Consider the following 23,680-nt stretch of genomic DNA (forward strand, 5'->3'; position numbering starts at 1 on the left):
TGATAGTAGCGAGATACCAGGTGAGAACAGCAAAGCCGATGTCCCCTTTGTTGCGCGCGGTTTTTCTTCCCCTATCCCAGACTGGAAGAGGCCTGAACTTGGTGCAAACCTGGGTAAGACCTTCCAGAAAGAGTATAAGGAAGCATTGAGAAGGACTAGTTCATCTGACTCGGAGGCAGTGGGGGTTGTGCCGCGGGTCCTCAGAATAATTTAGTGAGTCATGTGATGGGAGTCGGAATTTGATCCGACTGGCAGCGAGAGTGGCTAACAGCTATTAACGGGAGGGGAGGGATCTGAGAGAGGAGTGGTAGGGTAGAGAGAGGGGGGGGAGGACACACACACAGAAACAGATCGAGTGGAGAGAAAGAGAAAGAAAGCAAGCCAGAACACTTGAAGTGTTCTGGTTCTCCAACATCCGCTATCCCCCGTGACCGCTTGGTCGGAATCTCCTTGCCACTGTGCCATCAAAGAGGGAGAGAGAAGAAGCTACTGAGTGCTGTGCAAGGGAGAGGAGAAATGTTCTGCGTTGGCAAGGTAACCTAGCTTGTGAACCGCTCACACTTGGCAAGAAGCGAGGGCGCTGCTGTCGGGTTCTCTCTCCGCTGCCTGTCCCCGCTTTGCGCTCGCCTCGACTCCCCGGCTGCTTCTCCGGCGCCTGTTGCTAGATCTTCTCGCTGTTGTCAGAGCCAGCAACAAGCGAGAGATCAGGAAAAGCGGGTACCGGGAGACGAGAGGCCTCGACCTATTCTGCCCGGTTTGAATTCTTTCAAAGAATCGTGTGTGTGTATGTGAGCGAGAGAAGGAGGGTTAGTTCTGCAATGGGGAGTGGTTGTATGTGTGAGAGATAGAGAGAGAGAATAGTTCTGTGTGGGGGTGGTGTGTGTGTGTGTGTGAGGGAGAGAAAGACAGAAGGGGGCTGGGGTGGCTGGAATGTCCGTGAAGGGGAGGAGGGGTGGCGAGAAGGAGAGATCATATGGTGCTGTGACGCTTGCTGAAGTTTTTTTTAATATGTCAACATCTGGTAGTAGTTAACTTTTCCGCTCAATCGTCCGCTCTTTAACTTTTCTTTTCCCTTTGCGCCGAAGTCCGAAGTTCTGACGGATTGTTCCTGTAGCTGCCGTGTAACGGGTTTCCACACAACACAGCAGGCCCTTCGGCCCACCGTGTCTGTACCGACCGTGACGCCAATCCAAACTAATCCCATCTGCCCATGATCCATAACTTTCCATTCCTTGTCTGTTCGTGTACCCGTTCTAAATGCTCTTTACGTTCTTATTGTACCTGCTTTCACTATTTCAGCAGGCGCCAACCATTCTATGTATAAAAAAATGCCTTGTAAACCGGCTTTAAACTTTTCCCCGCTCTCCTTAAACAAATGACCTCCATTACTTGACATTTCCACCCTGAGAAAAAAAGATTCTGACTGTCTACCCTATCTGCACCTCATAATTTTAGCTTCATTGAACTACACGCCTAAACTGTGGAACTGAACACCTAAAACTATAAGGGATGCAGACTCATTTGACACTTAAACGCCAGCTCAAAACCTATTTATTTAACCACGCTTTTAACTAACATTTTTTGGTCTTTTATTTTCATGTTTATTTTTATTGTTGCCTTTTATTTTCATGTTTGTACTTTTATCCCATTATAAAGCACCTTGAGCTACATAATTGGTATGAAAAGTGCTCAATAAATAAAATTATTATTATTAATTATATTGACTTCTATTGGCTGGTCCCTCAACCATGGACACCCTAAAGAAATCATTCCAACTTTGTCCAGCTTCTCCCTGGAGTGAATACTGTCCAATCCAGACAACAAACCTGTTCACTTAGAGTATTATGTCCCATTCTGTTTGCTTCATAAGAACAATGTGGAAGCTTTAGAGAGGGTGCAGAGGAGGTTTACCAGGATGCTGCTTGAATTGGAGAGCATCTCTTATGAGGATAGGTCAAGGAAACAAGGGGTCTTCTCTTTGATGCAAAGGAGGATGAGAGGTGACTTGATAGATGTGTGCAAGATGATAAGTATAGATCAAGTGGACAGTCGGAGACTCTTTCCCAGCTTAATACAAGGGGTCATAATTTTAAGGTGTTTAGAGGAAAATATAGAGTCAGAGGCAGGTTTTTTTGCACAGAGAGTGGTAGATGTGCCAGGGTGCTGGTAGAGGCAGATGCATTAGGAACATCTTTAGATAAACACATGGATGAAAGAATAAAGGAGGGCTATTTGGGAAGGAAGTGTTAGGTTGATCTTGGAGTAGGCTAAAAGGTTGACACAACATTGTGCACTAAAGGGCCCATACCATGCTATACTGTTCTATGTTCTTTGAACCAAAACCTACTTAGTGCCTCAGGACTTGCGCCACTTGGTTCTGGAACAGTTACAACCCCTCAACCATTAGACTCTTGAGCCAGAGAGGATCATTTCATTCAACCTCACCTGCCCCATCACTGAAATGTCCCTACAACCTAGGGTCTCACTTTCAAGTCCTCTCCACCTCTTGTTCTCAATACTTTATTGTTTATTTATTTATAATTACTATTTCTTTCTTTTTGGATTTGCAGTTCGTTGTCGGTTGCACATTGGTTATCCACCCTGTTGGGTGTGGTCTTTCATTGATTCTTCCAAAGTTTTGGGATTTACTGAGTAGGCCTGCAAGAAAATGAATCTTAGGGTTGTACATGCTGACATATATGTATCTCGATAATAAATTTACTTTGAACTGTTAGAACTTTGATTTCCAGCATCTGCAGAATCTCTTGTGTTTGTCACAGTAGTGTACAAGGTGAAGCTGAAGGATGTGTATCACGGATGTGTGGCAGTGGACTGCCAGCTCAGCAGAGTGTGCATTGTGAGACTTGCCTTAAACTAACAAGCCTCTCTCTCAGTTTCGTGCCTATTTGCACAACAGGCAATCATAAGGGAGCCATCCAGACTGTGTGATGTTCCGAGACAAGGTTTGGCTGGCCCACCCTTAACCATCTTTCAAGGGAGCGAGTAAAGAAGGTCATGCTGTGTGTTATCCGGAGGAGAAGATTTTCCTTTCCCACCAAGGTTGATAAAATGCAACAGTGTTCAAAGTCAATTTGTTATCAAAGTACACATATATATAATTAAGCAATAAATATCGAGAACATGAGATAGGGAGTCCCTAAAAATGAGTCCCTAGATTGTGGGCTACCACTAATGCCCCACCTCCCCCTTGTACCCCATCCGTTATTTATTTATATACACACCTTCTTTCTCTCACTCTCCTTTTTCTCCCTCTGTCCCTCTGACTATACCCCTTGCCCATCCTCTGGGTTTCCCCCCCCCCTTTTCCTTCTCCCTGGGCCTCCTGTCCCCTGATCCTCTCATATCCCCTTTGCCAATCACCTGTCCAGCTCTTGGCTCCATCCCTCCCCCTCCTGTCTTCTCCTATCATTTTGGATCTCCCCCTCCCCCTCCCACTTTCAAATCTCTTACTAGCTCTTCCTTCAGTTAGTCCTGACGAAGGATCTCGGCCCGAAACGTCGACTGTACCTCTTCCTAGAGATGCTGCCTGGCCTGCTGCGTTCACCAGCAACTTTGATGTGTGTTGCTTGGATTTCCAGCATCTGCAGAATTCCTCGTGTTTACCCTAGATTGTGGGAACAGTTCAGTGTTGGGGTAAGCGAAGTTATCCGCTTTGTTCATGGCCCTGATGTGGAAGGGTAGCAGCTGTTCCTGAACATGGTGGTATGGGTCCTGAGGCTTCTGTACCTCCATGATGGCAGCAGCGAGGAGAGACCATAGCTTGGATGGTGCAGGTTGTTGATTGAGGATGCTGCTTGCCTGCAACAGCACTCTGTGTAGATGTATTCAGTGGTGGGGAGGGCCTTACCCATAATGGACCGGGCCATATCCACTACATTTTGTAGACTTTTCCATTCAAGAGTATTGGTGTTTCTATGGGAATAAATTGGTCATTTTCAGATTGATTGTTATAGTGGGGAATATTAGGTATTGATATTGGAATTGTATTTTTTATTGTCATAAGTGAAAAGTTTGTCTTACATATTGTTCATACGGATCGATCATTACGCAGTGCATTGAGCCAGAACAAGGTAAAACGATAACAACGCAGAATAAAGTGTAGCAGCTACAGAGAAAGTGCAGTACAGGAAGACTATAAGGGGCAAGATCGAAACGATGTAGATTGGGGTGGCATGGTATAGTAGTGGTTGGCACAACACTTTACAACACCAGTGACCCGGGTTCAATTCCCGCCCGTCTGTAGGGAGTTTGTACGTTCTCCTGCTGACCGTGTGGGTTTTCTCTGGGTACTCCGGTTTCCTCCCACAGTCCAAAGATGTACAGTTGGTAGGTTAGTTGGTCTTTGTAAGTTGTTGTGTGATTAGGCTGGGATTAAAACGGGTTGCTGTGTGGCACAAATCCAAGGGTCAGTTGTTTCTCTGCAAGTAAATAAATTGTGAGATCAAGAGTCAATCTTATCTTCACAAACATGAAGAAATCTGCAGATGCTGGAATTTCAAGCAACACACACAAAAAATGCTGGTGAACGCAGCAGGCCAGGCAGCATCTCTAGGAAGAGGTACAGTCGACGTTTCAGGCCGAGACCCTTTGTCAGGACTAACTGAAAGAAGAGCTAGTAAGAGATTTGAAAGTGGGAGGGGGAGGGGGAGATCCGAAATGATAGGAGAAGACAGGAGGGGGAGGGATGGAGCCAAAAGCTGGACAGTTGATCGGCAAAAGGGATACAAGGTTGGAGAAGGGAGAGGATCATGGGATGGGAGGCTTAGGGAGAAAGAAAGGGGGAGGGGAGAAGCCCAGAGGATGGGCAAGGAGTATAGTGAGAGGGACAGAGGGAGAAAAAGGAGAGAGAGAGAGAAAAATTAATAATAAATAAATAAATAAATAAATAAGGGATGGGGTACGAAGGGGAGGTGGGGCATTAGCGGAAGTTGGAGAAGTCGATGTTCATGCCGTCAGGTTGGAGGCTACCCAGACGGAATATAAGGTGTTGTTCCTCCAACCTGAGTGTGGCTTCATCTTGACAGTAGAGGAGGCCGTGGATAGACATATCAGAATGGGAATGGGAAATGGAATTAAAATGTGTGGCCACTGGGAGATCCTGCTTTCTCTGGTGGACAGAGCATAGGTGTTCAGCAACCCAGTCTCCCAGTCTGCATCAGGTCTCACCAATATATAGAAGGCCACATCGGGAGCACCGGACGCAGTGTGCAAGAGGTTTGGTCAGGTGCCTGATAACAATGGGCCTGAAGCTGTCCTTGATCCTGGTGGTACGTGTTCTCACGCTTTTGTATCTTCTCCCCGATGGGAGGAGTGGAGAAGAGAGAATGTCTGGGATGGGTGGGGTTTTTAATTATGTTGTCCCTGTCCCTCTGCTCTTTGCTCAAGGTGGAACAAAGATAGGCGGGAGTCATAGGGAGCCGGTGGGGCAACAGCCAACAGGGTCTCCTAGTGCAGGGCATTAAATGAGTCTATGAGACCAGCTTGCCTTCTAAGCCTGCCCTACCTCATGGGGTGTCTCTAAAATGTGTGGGGATTTATTCAAAAGTAGAAGGGGCCTGTACAGTCCTCCACTTGCAGCAAAGCCAAGCACAGGTAATCAGGGGATGTGGTCACAAGGCAGGGCCCACCAACATCTGGCCCTTTGGCCCATCTCTCCGAAGCAGGACTGGCATACAGAAGGTGATAGAGGGTTGAATCATTCTGCAAATGGCAGTTTAAAACCTGACATTGATAGATTTTAAGGCACTGGGGGATAGGGGATGAGTAATCAGCCACAATCAGACTTGAGTCTGCCGTGTTCCCTAAAGTAAAATATTGCGAGTGTTGGAACGGCAAAATAAAATTTGAAAAAATCTGGATTCCCAGCCACAGACAGTCAGCTGCTGTAGAGCCGATGTCTCAGCGAGGTGATCTTGCACTTGGATTAGAAGAGTTTGAGATTTTAACAAAAGGGAGGTAGAGAGGGCCAGCAAAAGATCAAGAGGAAGTGGACAGTGATGTGGGAAGGCAGAAAAGGGGTTAACCAAACAGAGAGTCGAAGGTGCAAGACCAGAATGGGATTGAAAACAACAGAAGGAGATCTGGATTAAATTTAAGTGGTTGACGATTGTCAGCATCAGGTTTATTATCATTGATTCATGATGTGTAATTTGGTGTTTTATGGCAGCAGTATAGTGTGGGAATATAAAAAAAACTATGCTACAACAAAAATTAATTAATTAATTAATTAATAGTGCAAAAAAAAAAGGGAACAGGTAGGTAGTGACACACAAAATGCTGGAAGAAATCAGCAGGTCTAGCAACATCTATCAGGAGGAATAAACAGTCGAAGTTTTGGATCTAGATTCTAGACTAAGGGTTCCCAAACGGTTTCATGCCATAGCATTAGCTAAGGGTCCATAGACCCTAGGTTGGGAACCCCTGCTTTAGACCCTTCATCAGGACTATCTTGGCCCGAAACATCGACTGTTTATTCCCTTCCTTAGATGTTGCCTGACCTGCTGAGTTCCTCCAGCACTGTTGCTCTGGATTTCCAGCATCTGCAGAATCCCTTGTGTTCATATTGAGGTAGTGATCATGGGTTCAGTAATGACTGTTTGGAAATCTGTTAGCAGAGGAGAAGAAGATGTTCTTAAACATTCCTATAAAGTAGAAGTAGGGGTTTCTGTTTCATGTTATTGAGTTAGTGTATGTTTTCAGTATGTTCCTGGTTGACCAGGACTAGATGGAAGGCAATGGTCTGCACAACCTGTTAATAGAGTCACATTTATGCTGCTTTGTATAGCAGGTTCTCAGGTGAGACTCAGGGTGAACAGGAAGTTTGTTTCTAGCCACACTCTGGTTATTTTGTAATCTGTGCTCGCAAAAGAATATTCTTAAAAGAGGCAGCTTCTATGGAGAGGAATAAACAGTCAACGCTATGATGAAGATCCTTCATCAGGACTGGAAAGGAAGGGGGCTGGGGGAAGAAGCCAGATTAAAAAGGTGGGGGTAGGAGAAGGAGTGCAAGCTGGAAGGTGACAGGTTAGACTAGGTGAGGGGGAATGATGTGAGAAGCTGGGAGGTGATCGGTGGAAAAGATGACGGGCTGGAGAAGAAGGAATCTGATAGGACAGGAGACCGGATCATGGGAGAAAAGGAAGGAGGAGCGGCACGAGGGAGAGATGATGGGCAGATGAGAGAAAAGGAAGGGGTAAGAGGGGAACCGGAAGGGTAAATTGAAAAAGAGATGGTAGGGGGGAGGAGTAATTACTAGAAGTTAAAACAACCAGTATTGGATGAAGTCACCCTCAGGTTGGAAGAGCAACACCTCATATTCTGTTTGGGTAGCGGATAACATGATGGCATGAACATTGATTTTTCTATCTTCCTGTAGTTTCTTCTCCATCCAACTTCTCTCTTTTTCAATTTTGAAGCAAAAACTTCCCTATTTTGAAGCAAAATGCGGGTGTTCCCCTCAGTATCTTGAACAATATTGATTCCTCCAGCAACACCTAGAAACAATTAACCAGCTGATTTCACTGTTTGCAAGAGCTTGCAATGTAGCTGTTAGCTCTACTTTTTTATATAGAATACTGTGTGCACCAGGAAAGTATGTAATTAATGTACAGAACTTGTAAAAGGCACTATGTGAATAGATTTCTTAAATGGATAGCTCGTGCAGAGCTGGACAGCACAATGGGTCAAATGCACTCCTGTAATTGATAGTTTAAGCAAATTAATTAACCATCAACACAAGATGATGGAACATTTAGAATGGATGTTGCTGTAGTGCTTTCTGCTTAATGCCAATTGGTAGCAGGGGTGGTACCCTAACGTAACAGTTACTGCATCGTTTACAGTTCCAGTGGTCACTGGTCAGGTTCAGTTTCTGCCGCTGTCTGTCAGGAGTTTGTACATTCACCCTGTGATCTCGTGGGTTTCCTCCCTCAGTCCAAAGACGTACGGGTTGGGTTAGTGAGTTGTGGGCATGCTACACTGGCGCTAGAATCGTGGTGACACTTGTGGGCTGCCCAGTACAATCCTCACTGATTTGATTAGAAGCAAATGACGTGTTTCACTGTAAGTTTCGATGTACACGTGATAAGTAAAGCTAATCTTTTGCATCTTTAGTTCCTCAGTGTCAAAAGTGCATTGGGGAGGACTGCCATCCAGGAGAAATGTGCATAAGAATCCAAAGAGGTCTTGAATGAATGATTTATACTGACCTCGAATGATTGAATATAACTTTAACACCACTATTGTCTTCATTGTAATAGATGCTGTGCAGAACAGTGATTTGAGGAATGATTGATCACCTTAGGTGGTGATTAAAAATTCAAAAGTAGACTTCATCTTGATATTTGAGAGAAATACCCTAATCTACTATTTCAGCACAGATGCCTAATAATAATCTGCTAAAAACCCAGTACTTGAGTGGTATTAATTAATAATTCTATAATTGGCATTTTGGTGTTTTATTGTAAGATCTTAAATATGGTAGGCCCTCGAGGTAGGTAAGACTGCCCTCTGCAGTTGAATGATAAACCACTGTTGCTAACTCTCTCAGGTCCATGGCAAAAAAAAATAGAAGAAATTCTTCCTTGATTATTTTATTTCTCTGTATAACTGCCAGCAGTGTACACCATGGTAGTCTACCGGTTAGCACAGCGCTATTATATCACAGGACTTTGGAGTTCAGAGTTCAATTCCGACATCGTCTCAAAGGAGTCTCTATGTGCTCCCTGTGGAATGCATGGGTTTCTCCATGTGCTTCGGTTTCTTCCCACAGGCCAAAGACATACCAGTTAGTAGGTAAATATTTCCATGGATGCTGCCTGGCTTGCTGAGTTTCTCCAGCGTTTTGTATCTAACAATAGGTTAACTTGTCATTGTAAATTGCCCCATGATTAGGCTAGGGTAAAGTCAGGGGTTGCTGGGTGGTGTGTCTTGAACAGCCAGAAGGCTTATTCCGCACTCTATTTCAATAAAATATAATTTACCAAAGCAGAGATTAAAAGGATTGTCATGTTCATGTTTAAAAAGCGAGTACGGTTGTGATCTGCTTTCAGTAAAAGTGCTGGGATTGCTGTGCAGTGGATCAGAACCTTATTATCCGCCAGTTCAGCCAGTTGATGAGTGACTTGTGATTTCCAAGGCTTCCTTTTGCAAAGAGAAGGTGTGGACTTCGCAAGAAGAGATTATGTCAGGTATTTGATCAGTGCTTAACGCGAACCAAGTACTTGACAGAGTGGATACAAAATTATTTTCTCTTGGGGGGAAGGAATGAGAGGGCGTAATCTTACAGTTAAATCTTGGTTTCTCAGATATGGAGTTCACTGGACTGAAAAGGTAGCAGTTAAATGACAGCAGAAAATTGAAAGCACAAGAGATTCCAGTGGGAATCCAGAGCAACACACAAAATGCTGGAGGAACTTAGCAAATCAAGCAACATCTTTGGAGGGGAATAAATAGTCAACATTCTAGTCTGAGACTTTACTGTCAGAATCAGAATTAGAATCAGGTTTAATATTACCGGCATATGTCGTGAAATTTGTTGTCTTTGTGGCAGCAGAGCAATGCAATACATAATAGAGGAAAAAACTGAATTACTGTACGTATATTTGTATTAAATAGTTAAATTAATTAAGTAGTACAAAAAAACAGAAATGAAGAAAAGTAGTGAAGTAGTGTTCATGGATTCAATGTCTTTTCAGATATTGTATGGCAGTGAAAAAGAAGCTGTTCCTGAATTGATGAGTGTCTGCCTTCAGGCTTCTGTACTTCTTTCCTGATGATTGCAATGAGAACAAGGCATGTCCTGGGTGTTGGGGGTCCTTAATGATAGACATTGCTCCTTAAAGATATCGTGGATACTACGGATGCTCGTGCCCATGATGGAGCTGACTAAGTTTACAACTCTCTGCAGCTTACTTTGATCCTGTGCAGTAGCTTCCCTCGCCTCCCCAGCCCTCAAATCAGACAGTGATGCAGTCCATTAGAATGCTCTCCACAGAAGTAATGATCGATAACTTTCACTTCAAATTACACATTATGCTGTGTTTTTTTTTCTTCAATCAGTGACTAAACAGATCAGATGACTGCTTTATAGTAGACTCCTGTTCAAGCTATAAGCACAGTCCTGAGTTTCCAGTGGCTTGTTACCAACTTGCTCTCAGTCTAACCTCTTCCCCAATCTCCCACATTCTTGTACTGCTGCTCACCATAAACTTAAGGAACCTCACCTCATACTCTGGCCAGGCACGCTACAACCCTCCAAACTCAACTATTAATTCAGCTATTCCAGATAATCAGTCTGCTGATCCATTACACTTTTGCTTGGCCCATCATTTGCCCCCTTCTATAAAATGTAGAAGCAGTGGGTAACAATTGGTCAATTGTACCACACACAAAATACTGGAGGAACTTAGCAGGTCAGGCAACATCTATGGAAATGACGTGTCGGAGAGAGACCCTTCTTCAGGACTGAAAGAGAAGAGGGAAGACGCCAGAATAAAAAAGTGGAGGGAAGAAATGGAGGATAGCTTGAAGATGATAGGTGAGCTAAGTGGGTGGGAAAGGTAAAGGGCTTCAATGGAAGGAATCTGATAGGGGAGAAGAGTGGATCAAAGGAGAAAGGGAGGAAGAGGGGGATGCCTAGGGAAAGTGATAGGCAGCTGAGAAGAGGTAAGAGGCTAGAGTGGGGAATAGAAGAGGGGAGAGGGAAGGAATTTTTTTTTTACCAAAAGAAATCAATATTCATGCCATCAGGTTGGAGAATACCCAGATGATATAAGGTGTTGCTCTGCCACCCCGAGGGTGTCCTCATCATGACACACGAGGAGGTCCATTGTACCTACCCACCTTTCATTAAGCTCATGGCTAATCTTTTATTCACTTGAAGAGAACATTTTCAAAAGGCGATTCCTCAAGAAGGCGGCATCCATCGTGAAGGACCCTCACCATTCTGGACATGATCTCTTCTCATTACTACCATCAGGGAGGAGGTTCAGAGGCCCGAAGACACACACTGAATGATCTAGGAACAGCTTCCTCTCCTCCACCATCAGATTTCTGGATGGTCCATGAACACTGCCTCACAATTTTGTTCTCTTTTTGAACTTCTTATTTACCTTTTTTAAATTCCTTAATTTTTTTTATGTATTGCACTATACTGCTGCCACAAAACAACAAGTTCCACCACCTGTGTTATGATAATAAACCTGATTCTTACTCTGATTACCTGGACTAACCCTATAATTCTTGATTCTCTTAATATCTAAAAATCTGTTGACATCTGATCTAGAGAAACAGAGTCGTGCATCACTAAAACTGGCCCTTCAGTCCAACTCGTCCATGTTGGCTCTGTTGCCCAGTGAGCTAGTCCCACCTGCCCTTATTTGGCCCATAGCCCTCTGAACTGAACTGAGGCCTTCATTGGTCAAGGTCAACTAGGATGTTTCGGCCTTGCTGTCTAGATACGCAAGCTTGAGTAGTGCAACATGGAGAGCAAGCTGTTGCCCGTCCAGAAAGCTCCCACTCTCCACACACCTGATGAACCCAGAGAAACAGCCGAGACCGATACGGTTTGGCACCAGCAGCGTCGCAGGAGTTGCCAGTCAGCATTGAACTCAACATAGGATTGCCTTTAGGACTGCAGCACGGGATTTTCCCCTCGGGGTTTACTCCCAAAGCCTTCCTAATAAGTGGATATGGCTGCAAGGCAGTGGATGTTTGAGATATTTCCTTCTCCTACATAAGCTGCCCCTTCTCCTGTCAGTAGAAATGGCTCTGTCAGGCTTAGTAACTAAGCCACATGTGAAGTTCAGGAGCTGGACTCACACGTCATTGGGAGCATTTAATAGGTAGAGTGAGCTTATCCTCATTACCACCCCGTTTGTTATAATAACCGTAAGGGACCAGCCCTCTAAGCCTTTCCTATCCATGTACATACGTATCTAGATGCCTTGTAAATGTTATGTGTCCTTTTCAGCCATTACTTAAAAGGTTAGCTTTATTTGTCACATGTACTTCAAAACATAAATGAAAATGTGTGGCTTCTGTGAAATCAGATCAGTAAGGATTGTGCTGGACAGTAAGTGTGGCTGTGCTTCGCACTGACCCTAACCCGTACATCTTTGGAATATGGTGGGAGTTGAACCCCGATCTTATTGCTGGTGCTGTCATAGCGCTACACTACTGTATATTTCTGGTAGAAGCCCAAGTAAAGGTATTATCAAAGTTCACACGTCACCATTTACTACCCTGCGATTCACTTTCTTGCAGGTATTTACAGTAAAATAAAGAAACACAACAGAATCCAGGAAAAAATTCATACACGAACACAAGACTGTTAAGCAACTAACATGCAAAAGAAGACAAAACTGTGCAAATAAAAAAAACGAGAACATGAGTTGTAAAAGGGTTCTCGAAAGTGAGTCTGTAGGTTGTGTAACGAGTGCAGTGTTGAGGTGAATTAAGTTATTCATGTTGATTCAGGAGCCTTATAGTGTAGGGTAATAATTGTTCCTGAACCTGGTGGTGTGGGACCTAAGGTTTCTACACCTCCTGCCTGATGGTAGTAATGGGAAGAGAGAATGGCTGCATGGTAGGGTCTTTGACGATGGATGTTGCCTTTTGTGGCCCTGTTGTAGACATGCTCACTGAATGAGCTTTCGTGATTGGTGGACTCTAAAGATGGCCATGTTCTGGGTGAAGTATTCTTCCTTTCCTGAATAATCACTGTACCTCCCTCTGCAATTGGATCCTTGACTTCCTAACCGGAAGACCACAGTCAGTGCGGATTGGTGATAACATACATCTTCGCTGATAATCAACACTGGTGCACCTCAGGGGTGTGTGCTTAGCCCACTGCTCTACTCTCTGTATACACATGACCGTGTGGCTAGGCGTAGCTCAAATACCATTTACAAATTTGCTGATGATACAACCATTGTTGGTAGAATCTCAGGTGGTGAGGAGAGGGCGTACAGGAGTGAGATATGCCAACTAGTGGAGTGGTGCTGCAGCAACAAACTGGCACTCAAGGTCAGTAAGGCGAAAGAGCTGATTGTGGACTTCAGGAAGGGTAAGACAAAGGAACACATACCAATCCCCATAGAGGGATCAGAAGTGGAGAGAGTGAGCAATTTCAAGTTCCTGGGTGTCAAGATCTCTGAGGATCGAACCTGGTCCTAAAACAATGATGTAGTCATAAAGAAGACAAGACAGCGGCTATACTTTATTCTGAGTTTGAAGCAATTTGGCATGTCAACAAATACACTCAAAAACTTCTATAGTTGTACCATGGAGAGCATTCTGACAGGCTGAATCACTGTCTGGTATGGAGAGGCTACTACGCAGGACCAAAGGAAGCTGCAGAAGGTTGTAAATGTAGTCAACTTCATCTTGGGCATTAGCCCACGAAGTACTTTACTTTATACTTTATTGTCGCTAAACAATTGATACTAGAATGTACAGTCATCACAGCGATATTTGTTTCTGCGCTTCCCACTTCCTGGATTACAAATATTAAATATTAAAAATAGTAAAAATTAGTAAATATTAAAAATTTAAATTATAAATCATAAATAGAAAATAGAAAAATGGAACGTAAGGTAGTGCAAAAAACCCGAGAGGCAGTTCCGGATATTTGTCCTGATATATATAAACACACACACACACACCCAGGACATCTTCAGGGAGTGGTGTCTCAGAAAGGTAGCGTCCATTGTTAAGGACTTCCAGCACCCAGGGCATTCCCTTTTCTCATTGTTACCATCAGGTAGGAGATACAGAAGCCTGAAGGCACAAAGTCAGCGATTCAGGAACAGCTTCTTCCCCTCTGCCATCCGATTCCTGAATGGACTTTGAAGCTTTGGACACTACTTCACTTTTTTTAATATACAGTATTTCTGTTTTTGCACATTTTTTAATAATATACTCTTTTTCAATCTCTTTATTGATTTTAGAATATATAAACAAAACATAGCAATGATACAAATAATAGTAGATAAATTGTTACACTTACAAACAGTAATTGTAAAATCCAATATTGAAATTTGACAAAGCTCCCAATCATGTAAAACTAACAACGGATAAAACAGATCAAAAAAAACTTTTAAAAAAAGCATGAAAAAGAAAAAAAAAACCAAAACCAAAAAGAAAACCCCAACCCAAAAGAAAGACAAAATTAATCAACTAAACTAAAAGACTTGGGCAAATCTAAGAACTTAAAAATGAAAAAGAAGAAAACCTCAGTGCCAACGACTCCATTCCCCTCCAACAACAATACAGAGAAATCGAATCGGTTTGGAAATAAAGATATTACATTAAGTGAAAATGCTGAATGAATGGCCTCCAAGTTTTTTCAAACTTGATGGAAGGGTCATAAACTGCACTTCTAATTTTCTCCAAATTCAACCACAGCATAGTTTGTGAAAACCAATGAAATACCTTAGGAGGATTAATCTCTTTCCAATTCAATAAAATAGACCTTCTGGCCATTAAGTAAGAAATGCAATCATTCTTCGTGATGAAGAGGTTAAATTATTTAAATCTATCATTGGTAGTCCAAAAATAGCAGTAATTGGATGCAGTTGTACGTCTATATTTAAAACCGTTGAAATAATATCAAAAATATCTTTCCAATATTTCTGCAACAGGGGACATGACCAAAACATGTGGGTTAGAGAAGCTATCTCGAAATGACATCTGTCACATATTGGATTAATATAAGAATAATAACGAGATAGTTTATCTTTGGACATATGAGGCCTGTGCACTACTTTAAACTGTATCAACCTCTGCTTAGCACATACAGAGGATGAATTCACCAACTGAAGAATTTTTTCCCATTTTTCAGTCAGTATAGTAATCTCAAGTTCTCTTTCCCAGTCAGCTTTAATTTTATTAGAAGCATCAGGACATAAATTCATAATTATATTATATATAATTGCTACAACACTTTTCTGAGAGAGATTTAAATCTAAAATTTTTTCCAAAATATCCGTTGGATATGGATGTGGGAAATTAGGGGAAACAGTAATTAAAAAGTTCCTAATCTGTAAATATCTGAAAAAATGAGATCTGGGTAAGTTATATTTATTAGAAAGTTGATCAAAAGACATAAAACAATTATCCATAAATAAATCGCGAAAAGATATTATACCTTTAATTTTCCAATCAGAGTAGGCTTGATCCATCGTGGAAGGTTGAAAAAGAAAGTTTGACAAGATAGGGCTTGCTAGGATAAATTGATTAAACCCAAAAAATCTTCGAAATTGAAACCATATACGTAAAGTATGCTTAACTATTGGGTTATTCATTTGTTTATATAATTTAAAAGAAGTAAAAGGAAGTGAAGTTCCTAAAACCGAACCCAAGGAAAGCCCTTGTAATGAATTAGATTCAAGATTTACCCAATAAGGGTTTAAAGATACATCCAGATCTCATAACCAAAATTTTAAATATCGAATATTACTTGCCCAATAATAGAATCTAAAATTTGGGAGGGCGAGCCCTCCCTCCTTTTTAGACTTCTGTAAATACCTTTTACCTAACCTAGGATTTTTATTCTGCCAAATATATGAGGAAATTTTTGAGTCTACATTATCAAAAAAAGATTTTGGGATGAAAATTGGGACTGATTGGAATATATACAAAAATTTAGGCAAAATGATCATCTCAATAGCATTAATCCGACCAATCAAAGACAAAGAGATTGGCGACCATTTGGTAAATAACAGTTTAATCTGATCAATTAAAGGTAAAAAATTAGCTTTAAATAAATCTTTATATTTTTTTGTAATTGTTATCCCTAAATATATAAATGAATCATTAACCAGTTTAAATGGTAAAAATCGATAAATAGGTACATGCTTATTTAAAGGGAATAATTCACTCTTATTAAGATTCAATTTATAACCAGAGAAGTTACTAAATTGAGCTAACAAATCTAGAATAGCAGGAATTGACTTCTCTGGGTTAGAGATATATAGCAGCAAATCATCTGCATATAATGATAACTTATGTATTTCGTTCCCACGGGTAATACCAACAATATTTGGCGAGTTACGAATAGCAATTGCTAAAGGTTCAAGAGCAATATTAAATAGCAAAGGACTAAGGGGGCAACCTTGCCTAGTGCCACGAAAAAGACGAAAAGAGGGAGATCTATAATTATTTGTACAAACCGAGGCTACCGGGGAGTAATATAACAATTTAATCCAAGATATAAATGTCAAATTAAAATTAAATTTCTCAAGAACATTAAATAAATAAGGCCATTCGACTCTGTCAAAAGCTTTCTCAGCATCTAAAGAGATAATACATTCCGGGGTGGTAAATGAAGGGGTATAAACAATATTCATTAACCTCCTAATATTAAAGGATGAATAGCGATTCTTAATGAATCCGGTTTGATCCATAGAAATAATTTGAGGTAACACCTTCTCCAATCTAGTTGCTAGAATTTTTGAAAAAATTTTAGAGTCTACATTCAGAAGAGATAGCGGTCTGTATGATGTACAATCAGTAGGATCTTTATTCTTTTTAAGAATTAAGGAAACAGAGGCTTCATAAAACGATTGTGGTAATTTACCTAAACTGATTGCTTCCTTGAATATTCTAGACAACTTGGAAGAAAGAATGGAGGAAAAAAATTTTAAAAATTTCACTGTAAATCCATCCGGACCGGGTGCTTTACCAGAATTCAAAGATGAAATTGCAGTTATTATTTCTTCCTCTGAAATGGAAGTTTCTAATGATAGGGACTCTCCAGGTGATAATTTCGGAAAACTCAATTTACTTAAAAAGTCATGCATAAAATTAGAGTCATGAGGAAAATCAGAGTGATATAAAGAGGTATAGAATTCTTGAAAGGTTTGATTTATCCCAGCATGATCCACCGTGAAAGTATCATCCTGTTTACGAATCTTAGTAATTTGACGTTTAACCGAATCGAATTTCAAATGGTTAGCCAATAATTTACCTGATTTATCACTATGAATATAAAAATCACTCCTAGTTTTCATTAATTGATTTTCGATGGAGGATGTTAATAATAAACTATGTTCCAATTGGAGTTCAACTCTATGTTTGTACAGCTCCTTACTGGGAGAAATAGCATATTTTTTATCGACTTCTTTAATTTTATCAACCAACAAAAGTATTTCATTGTTAACACGTTTTTTCAAACCAGCCGAATAGGAAATGAGCTGACCACGGATATAAGCTTTAAAGGCATCCCAAACAGTTCCATTGGAAACTTCGTCCGTAGTATTAGTTGAAAAAAAGAAATCGATCTGCTCCTTTATAAATTTGACAAAATCTTGATCTTGAAGCAAAATAGGGTTAAATCGCCATTGTCGGCTAGTGCAGGAGATGTCCATTAACTTGATGGAAAGTTTCAGTGGAGCATGATCTGAAATAACAATACTATCATAATTACAATCAAGTACATCTGGAATCAAACAGGAGTCAATCAAAAAATAATCAATTCGGGGAAAAAGAACGGTGAACATGTGAAAAAAAGGAGAATTCCCTTTAATAATATATTCTCCCTATATTTAATAATATAGACTCCCTTTAATAATATATTCAATATGTGTAATTTACTTGTTTATTTATTATTGTGTTTTGTTTTATTTACTATTACTATTTTTTTTCTGTCACTGTTGGATTATGTATTACATTGAACTGCTGCTGCTAAGTTAACAAATTTCACGTCACATGCTGGTGATAATAAACCTGATTCTGATTCTGATAACTAACTCCTTGTCGCAATTAGAACACAGCACAGGACAAGTCCTTTAGCCCACGACAATCTGGGCCTGACCAACTTTGCCAATCTAAACTCATCCCATTGGCCTGCACATTGTTTATATCCTTCCTTTCATGCTTGTTCAGGTGACTGATTAGATGTCCATTAGATGAGGCTATCGTATCGGCCCCTAGCAGCACATTTCAAGCACCTACCCCTCCGTACCCCTCATGTGCTCCCTCTGACTTTAAGTGCATGTCCTCAAGTATTTCGCTTCCCTGCTCTGGAGATCTGCCAATAAGAGTTGGAATAATGGGCATTTGAAAGAAGACAGATAATAAGTAGGGGATTGGGACTGGTGGGATTGCTCTGAGAGTCAGCACCTGAGACTCACCTGATGTGCTGAATGGATGCTTGTGTGCCCAGTGGCGATATGAGAGTTCCAAAGCTTCATAGTTCTATGAGAGAAGTTTTTCAGTTGAAGTGAGCTGCCTATTGATTGATTGCTACTCTGTTACTGAGTTACCTCAGAGACACAATTTTGTCGTAAACATTCTGGGTGGGAGTTTGCCATCCCACACAGTCAACTTGTTTATCCATCCTGTTCTTGTTTTACCAACTCTGCAATCTAACCTCCAACGTTGATGCACTTAATAGATTTCATTATACAGAGATTAATTTTGTGCTAAGTAATTCCAATTGCACTTACTGCTGTGAATGTGTTTGCCCACCTCTGAAACCCAGCTTATTTTTCTGTATTTCAAGCATTTACTCCTTAACATGCTCATTAACTCAACCCTGATTCACAGATCACCCACCCACATAAAGGGCAATTTGCGGTAGTCAGTTAAACTGTAAGATATTGAAGGGAGCACTTAGGATGAATGTCGGGTTCAAGTCGAGTTGTTATTTTATCAAAGTTCAAAAAAAATTTATCAAACTACGTATTTGTTACTGTGTACTACCCTGAGAATCATTTTATTTATTTATTGAGATACAGTGTGGGATTGCCCTTCAAACTCTGAGCTGAGCTACCCAGCAATCTCGTAATTTAATCCTAGGACAATTTACAATGACCATTTGACCTACTAACCGGTATGTCTTTGGACTATGGTAGGAAACCTGAGTACCTGGAGAAAATCCACACGATCACAAGGAGAATGTGCAAACTCCTTACAGGCAGCAGTGGGAATTGAACCTGGGTTTCTGGTACTGTAAAGCGTTGTGCTAACCACTATCGGGAGCCTGATGGCTGCAGAGTCATAACTCTTCCTGAATCTGGTGGTGTGGAACATAAAGCTCCTGTACCTCATTGCCCATGGCAGCGATGAGAAGAGAGCATGGCCTGGATGGTAATGGTCCTTGAGATGCAGGCTGCTTTCTTGTGTCGGTGCTCCTTGTACCTGGAGATATTCTCATCTGTGGCAAGAGCTTTGTCTGTGATGGACTGCGCTGTGAACACTTTTTTTAGAATTTTCTGTTTATGGAAACACTGTGAGTGCTTCCCTATTGAAGAACAGTGTGTAGTTGAGTATGTATGGTAGATTGCAGGACAGTAAAGATTTGGCCAGTCTCCTCTATTTTGTGGAGCACTGTGGGCATTTAATCACTAATATTACGGTTGAACTGAATCAAAATCAGGTTTATTATCACTGGTGTACTGTATGTCGTGAAATTTGTTTTATGGCATTGGTACAGTGCAAGGCATACAAATTGCTAGAGAATTAGTGAGGTAATTCAGAAATCTGATGGCAGAAGGGAAAAACCTATTCCTAAAACATTGAGTGTGCTTCTTCAGGCTCCTGTACCTCCTCCCTGATTGATGGTAGTAATGAGAAAAGGGTGGTGAGGGTCGTTAATGAGGCGCTGCCTTCTTGAAGCTGTCATTGATGGTGGGGATGCTTCTGCCCATACATGAACTGGCTAAGTCTACAACCCTCTGCAGCCTCGTTGAACTCTGAGCATTGGAGCCTCCATACCAGGCTATGATGCAACCCGTCAGAATGTTCTCCACCATATATCTGTAGAAAAGAGCTAGAGTTTTCAATTGCTCCCACGGTTACTATAGCTTGTCAACATCTCTCCTTTCTGAGGAGGCTAAAGAGAACTAGACTTTGCACATGTGTGCTCATGTCGTTCTACAGATATGCAGTAGAGTGCCCCTGACAAGCTGCATCACTGCTTGGTATGGAAACTATGATGAGTAGTCAAAACCACACCAGCCTATCTGCCGTCAAGGACATGTATACAGAATGGTGCTGGAAAAGGGCCAGTAACACCATGAAGTTCCCTCCCACCCTGCTAATGGACTGTTCGTCCTGCTCCCATCAGGGAGGAAGCAACATTAGTTTAGATTATGAGAACACTCAGTCCTCCTTTATTGTCATTTAGAAATGCATACATGCATTAAGAAATGATACAATGTTTCTCCGGAGTGATATCACAGAAAACAGGACAAACCAAAGACTAACACTGACAGAACCACATAATTATAACATATAGTTACAGCAGTGCAAAGCAATACCATAATTTGATGAAGAACAAACCATGGGCATGGTAAATAAAGTCTCAAAAGTCCCCGAGTCGATCAACTCCCGAGTCCCCGATAGCAGGCGGCAAAAGGGAGAAACTCCCTGCCATAAACCTCCAGGCATCGTCAACTTGCCGATGCCTTGGAAGCACCTGACCACAGCTGACACTGAGTCCATCCGTCCGAAAACTTCGAGATTCCGACCAGCCTCTCTGATACAACCTTCCGAGCGCCATCCTCTGCCGAGTGCCTTCCACTTCGCCCCAGCTGCTGAAACACGCAAAGCCGAGGATTTCAGGGCCTTCAGCTCCGGAGATTCCGGTTATCACACAGCAGCAGCGGCAGCGAAGCGGGCATTTCAGAAGTTTTCCAGATGTTTCTCCGTACTCTCACATCTGTCTCCATCAAATCAGGATTGTGCACGGATCCCTACTTGACAGATAACAGATATCATTCACCGGAGAGTCCACGTGCGCTGCATAGCATTCACATCAGGACCACCAGACTCTAAAACAGCTAATTTCCCCAAGCAGTAAGGCTGATCAATACCTCCACCCACTAACTCCACCATAACTTTATTATTTCCTGGCAGTCATCTTATGTACAGCCTACTGTCACCTTATGAACATACAATGAATCGATGTACATAAGGTATCTTACATATTTATGTAAGGGGGTTTCGACTTTTATGTTACTGCGGAGGCTAATTAAAATGGCGTCTTTGTTATGTTAATGTAGGGAATGCGGCTTTGTTGTGTTAAACGCTGAGAGATTTTGCACTAGCAGCTTGTTTTGGTTTAGAGGGTCATAAGAGAGTGTTATTAACCAATTGGGATAGTTGTTATGGTTTTGGTGTATTTGAAGATACTGTATGCGCGGGGTTTTGGGGCAGAAGGCGGGAGAGCGAGACAGAGGATAGACAATGTGCTGTGATGTCCGCTAACGGGGTCGGACCCCGAGGAGGGCATTTGGCGAGGAGACGGAGACGGACTCGTGTGGAGCGTCTGGTCGACCACTGTTGTTGGTCCCAGGCGGCCAGTCGAGGTGGTCCGAGGGGGTCGCAGGGTGAAGAAGAAGGTCCTTGAGCTCCAACGGTTTTGTGCACGAAGAGATTGAACTTTGATAAGTGTGGCGCCTTTTATTTTCCTTTTATATTTTATTCTCTCTTAATTATATAGTTCCAGTAATATCTATAAACTGTAAATCATTTAATTGCATCTGGTGTATTATGTGCTATTTGGGTGGGGTGGGGTGCATCACACAGCATCCACACAAATGAATTATCCAGTTTGGCGGGGCCGAGGCTGTTTCCCTAGACGACAGCGAGCCGAGCGACCCTGAGGGTGGCCGGGGGGGCTACATTGTGTGGGATTTGTCCGGGATTGAGTCTGCTGGTATGCTGTGTGGGTGCCCTGTTTAAATCTGTAATGTGTGTCTCTGTGGGTTTTTTGCTGGTGATTGCTGTATGTGTCGGGCTGGCATTGACGAGTTGGAGGTGGCACTAGGGGCTATCCATGCGGTTGGAAGAGAGAGGAAAGAGTGGTCTGATTTGGAGGTAGGGTCTGCAAATAAATGTTCTAGCTCTGGCAGGCTCCGCCTGGCATTTGGGATAGTGTCCACCCCAGGAGGGGCGGAGGCGTGTGAGACGTGGGCGGAGCGGATCTCTCAGTTGTTAGATGAGTGGCAGTGCTCGGTTGAGGGAGAGTGACAGGGGTTGGTTGAAAGTTTAAGTAGGCGGGCTGTGACGGTGTTAGAGCTGTCAGGTTCACTTACACCGTAGTGACAGATGTCAGTTATTTGAAAGAGGGGGGAAAGTTTTCAGTGTGTCTTCTCTGGCTAGGAGGGCGGCTAAATTGCTTGTAGTGCCAGGGGGATCATTTCAGGGGATCAGTTGTTCAGCTGATCAGAGAGGTGTCGGGAAACTTAGTGGAGGCCCAGTGGGGGAATGGCTTGGGGTCTCTGGGGAAGCACATTCCCAGCAATGTACCAATGAACTTCCGCAAGGAAAAGACCCTATTCCTGAAGGCTTAGAGGGACCACGCCCCAGGGTGTCGTTATGAATAGAGGGAAGCGATGCTAAAGCTATCCTCGACCCCGGGGCGCAGGTCAAGTTGTTGTACAGTTCGTTTTACAACTGGTATCTGAAGCATTTACCCTTGACAACCACAAGGGCACCGGAGACTTTGGGTACTAGTGGCAGTAGTTATCCAGAAGACGATGATTGGTTAATGACCCTGGAGTTCATGGAGGCATTTTCTGGGCACCCAGCGTGTCGAGTTGCTTCTGAGGACGTGTGTAGCAGCCTTGAGCCGGTACTGAATTTAAACGAGACCCAGCGGTGGTACGGCTTGGGGAAAGTAGCTGAGGATGAGACCCTCTTAGTAGATGCTCCGAACTACCACGAGGGAGGGGAGTTGACCGCTGAAGACACCTCAGTGAGAGAGAGGTCGCGGCAACTGGACCCTAGCGGCGTGGGAGATGAAGGCAGCGTGTGTGTGGATTATGCGATGTGGTTTGATGTGCTGCATCTGAGGGGTGGATGTTGCCAGATCCTGAGGAGTGCGGCTGTTGAGCTGAAGATGGCTGTTACTAGTTCCCTAGGATTCTTTCAATCCGAAAAGATGCCTCAGGGGCACAACCGGAGCCCCTGCATCCTTCCCGCGGGGCATGAGGAAGACCATGGGGGAAGTGAAGGTGTGTGGAGTTTTGACATATGTGGATGACCGCCTAGAGCTTGGATTCGCCTGGGGGGACTATGAGGCAAGGCGAGTGGCTGAGCCCGGGCGACCGAAGCGAAGTGTCAAATGTGGAGGAGTTTTTGGCCGGAGGAGTTTGGTGCAATGTGAGGAAAATGACCCGACATACCCAGTTGAACTTCCTGGTGTTGGGACAGACGGTGGTGGACCGGGAAATGGAAACCCAGGTCGTCAATCTGAATGAGACACAGAGAAGAGAGGGGATTTGCACCACACTGCAGTCATGCACTGATGAATTAATCCAGCAAGAAGAAGCAATGACCCACCTTCGAAGGGATCAGCAGAAACTCAAGACGTCGATTCAGAACAGATTGGAAGACTTGCAAGTTGAGGAAGATCAAGGAAGTGTTCTGAGTAAGGTCAACAGAAAACCGAGAGCCCAGGGAGGGGAGTTTGACTACGCTCCCGAGGAGGTGAAGAAATGGAGGACAGATCTCGGAAAAGGGAGGCGGATGCTTGAAAGGAACCTGAAGATGACTATCACGAGTTTAAATGAAGTGGAAAAACTGAAAGTTGACCTGGAAGACGCCCTCAGGAAGAAACAACCGGAGGCTGAACACCCTTTAACTGCTGCTTTTCAGGTCAGGGAGGAAGAAGCTGGTGGGGTAACTGCGTCCCAGATTGAGATGGCCA

General features: G+C 42.8%; 1 protein-coding gene across 3 annotated transcripts in view; it reads left to right on the top strand.

Moving 5' to 3' along the window:
- The first annotated feature begins 498 nt into the window (after positions 1-498).
- The window catches only part of st6galnac3 (ST6 (alpha-N-acetyl-neuraminyl-2,3-beta-galactosyl-1,3)-N-acetylgalactosaminide alpha-2,6-sialyltransferase 3), a 322,126-nt gene continuing 298,944 nt past the window's right edge, over positions 499-23,680 (top strand). For 2 of the 3 annotated variants that reach the window (XM_063064719.1, XM_063064717.1), the window contains exon 1: positions 499-534. In XM_063064719.1, the coding sequence (XP_062920789.1) occupies positions 517-534 (18 nt within the window). In that variant the 5' untranslated portion in view covers positions 499-516. Of the gene's footprint in view, positions 535-734; positions 755-23,680 lie in introns of those variants that run through there. The other variant, XM_063064718.1, reaches the window with a different exon arrangement.

The sequence above is a fragment of the Mobula hypostoma genome, chromosome 12, assembly GCF_963921235.1.
Source record: "Mobula hypostoma chromosome 12, sMobHyp1.1, whole genome shotgun sequence".
Lineage (NCBI taxonomy): Eukaryota > Metazoa > Chordata > Chondrichthyes > Myliobatiformes > Myliobatidae > Mobula > Mobula hypostoma.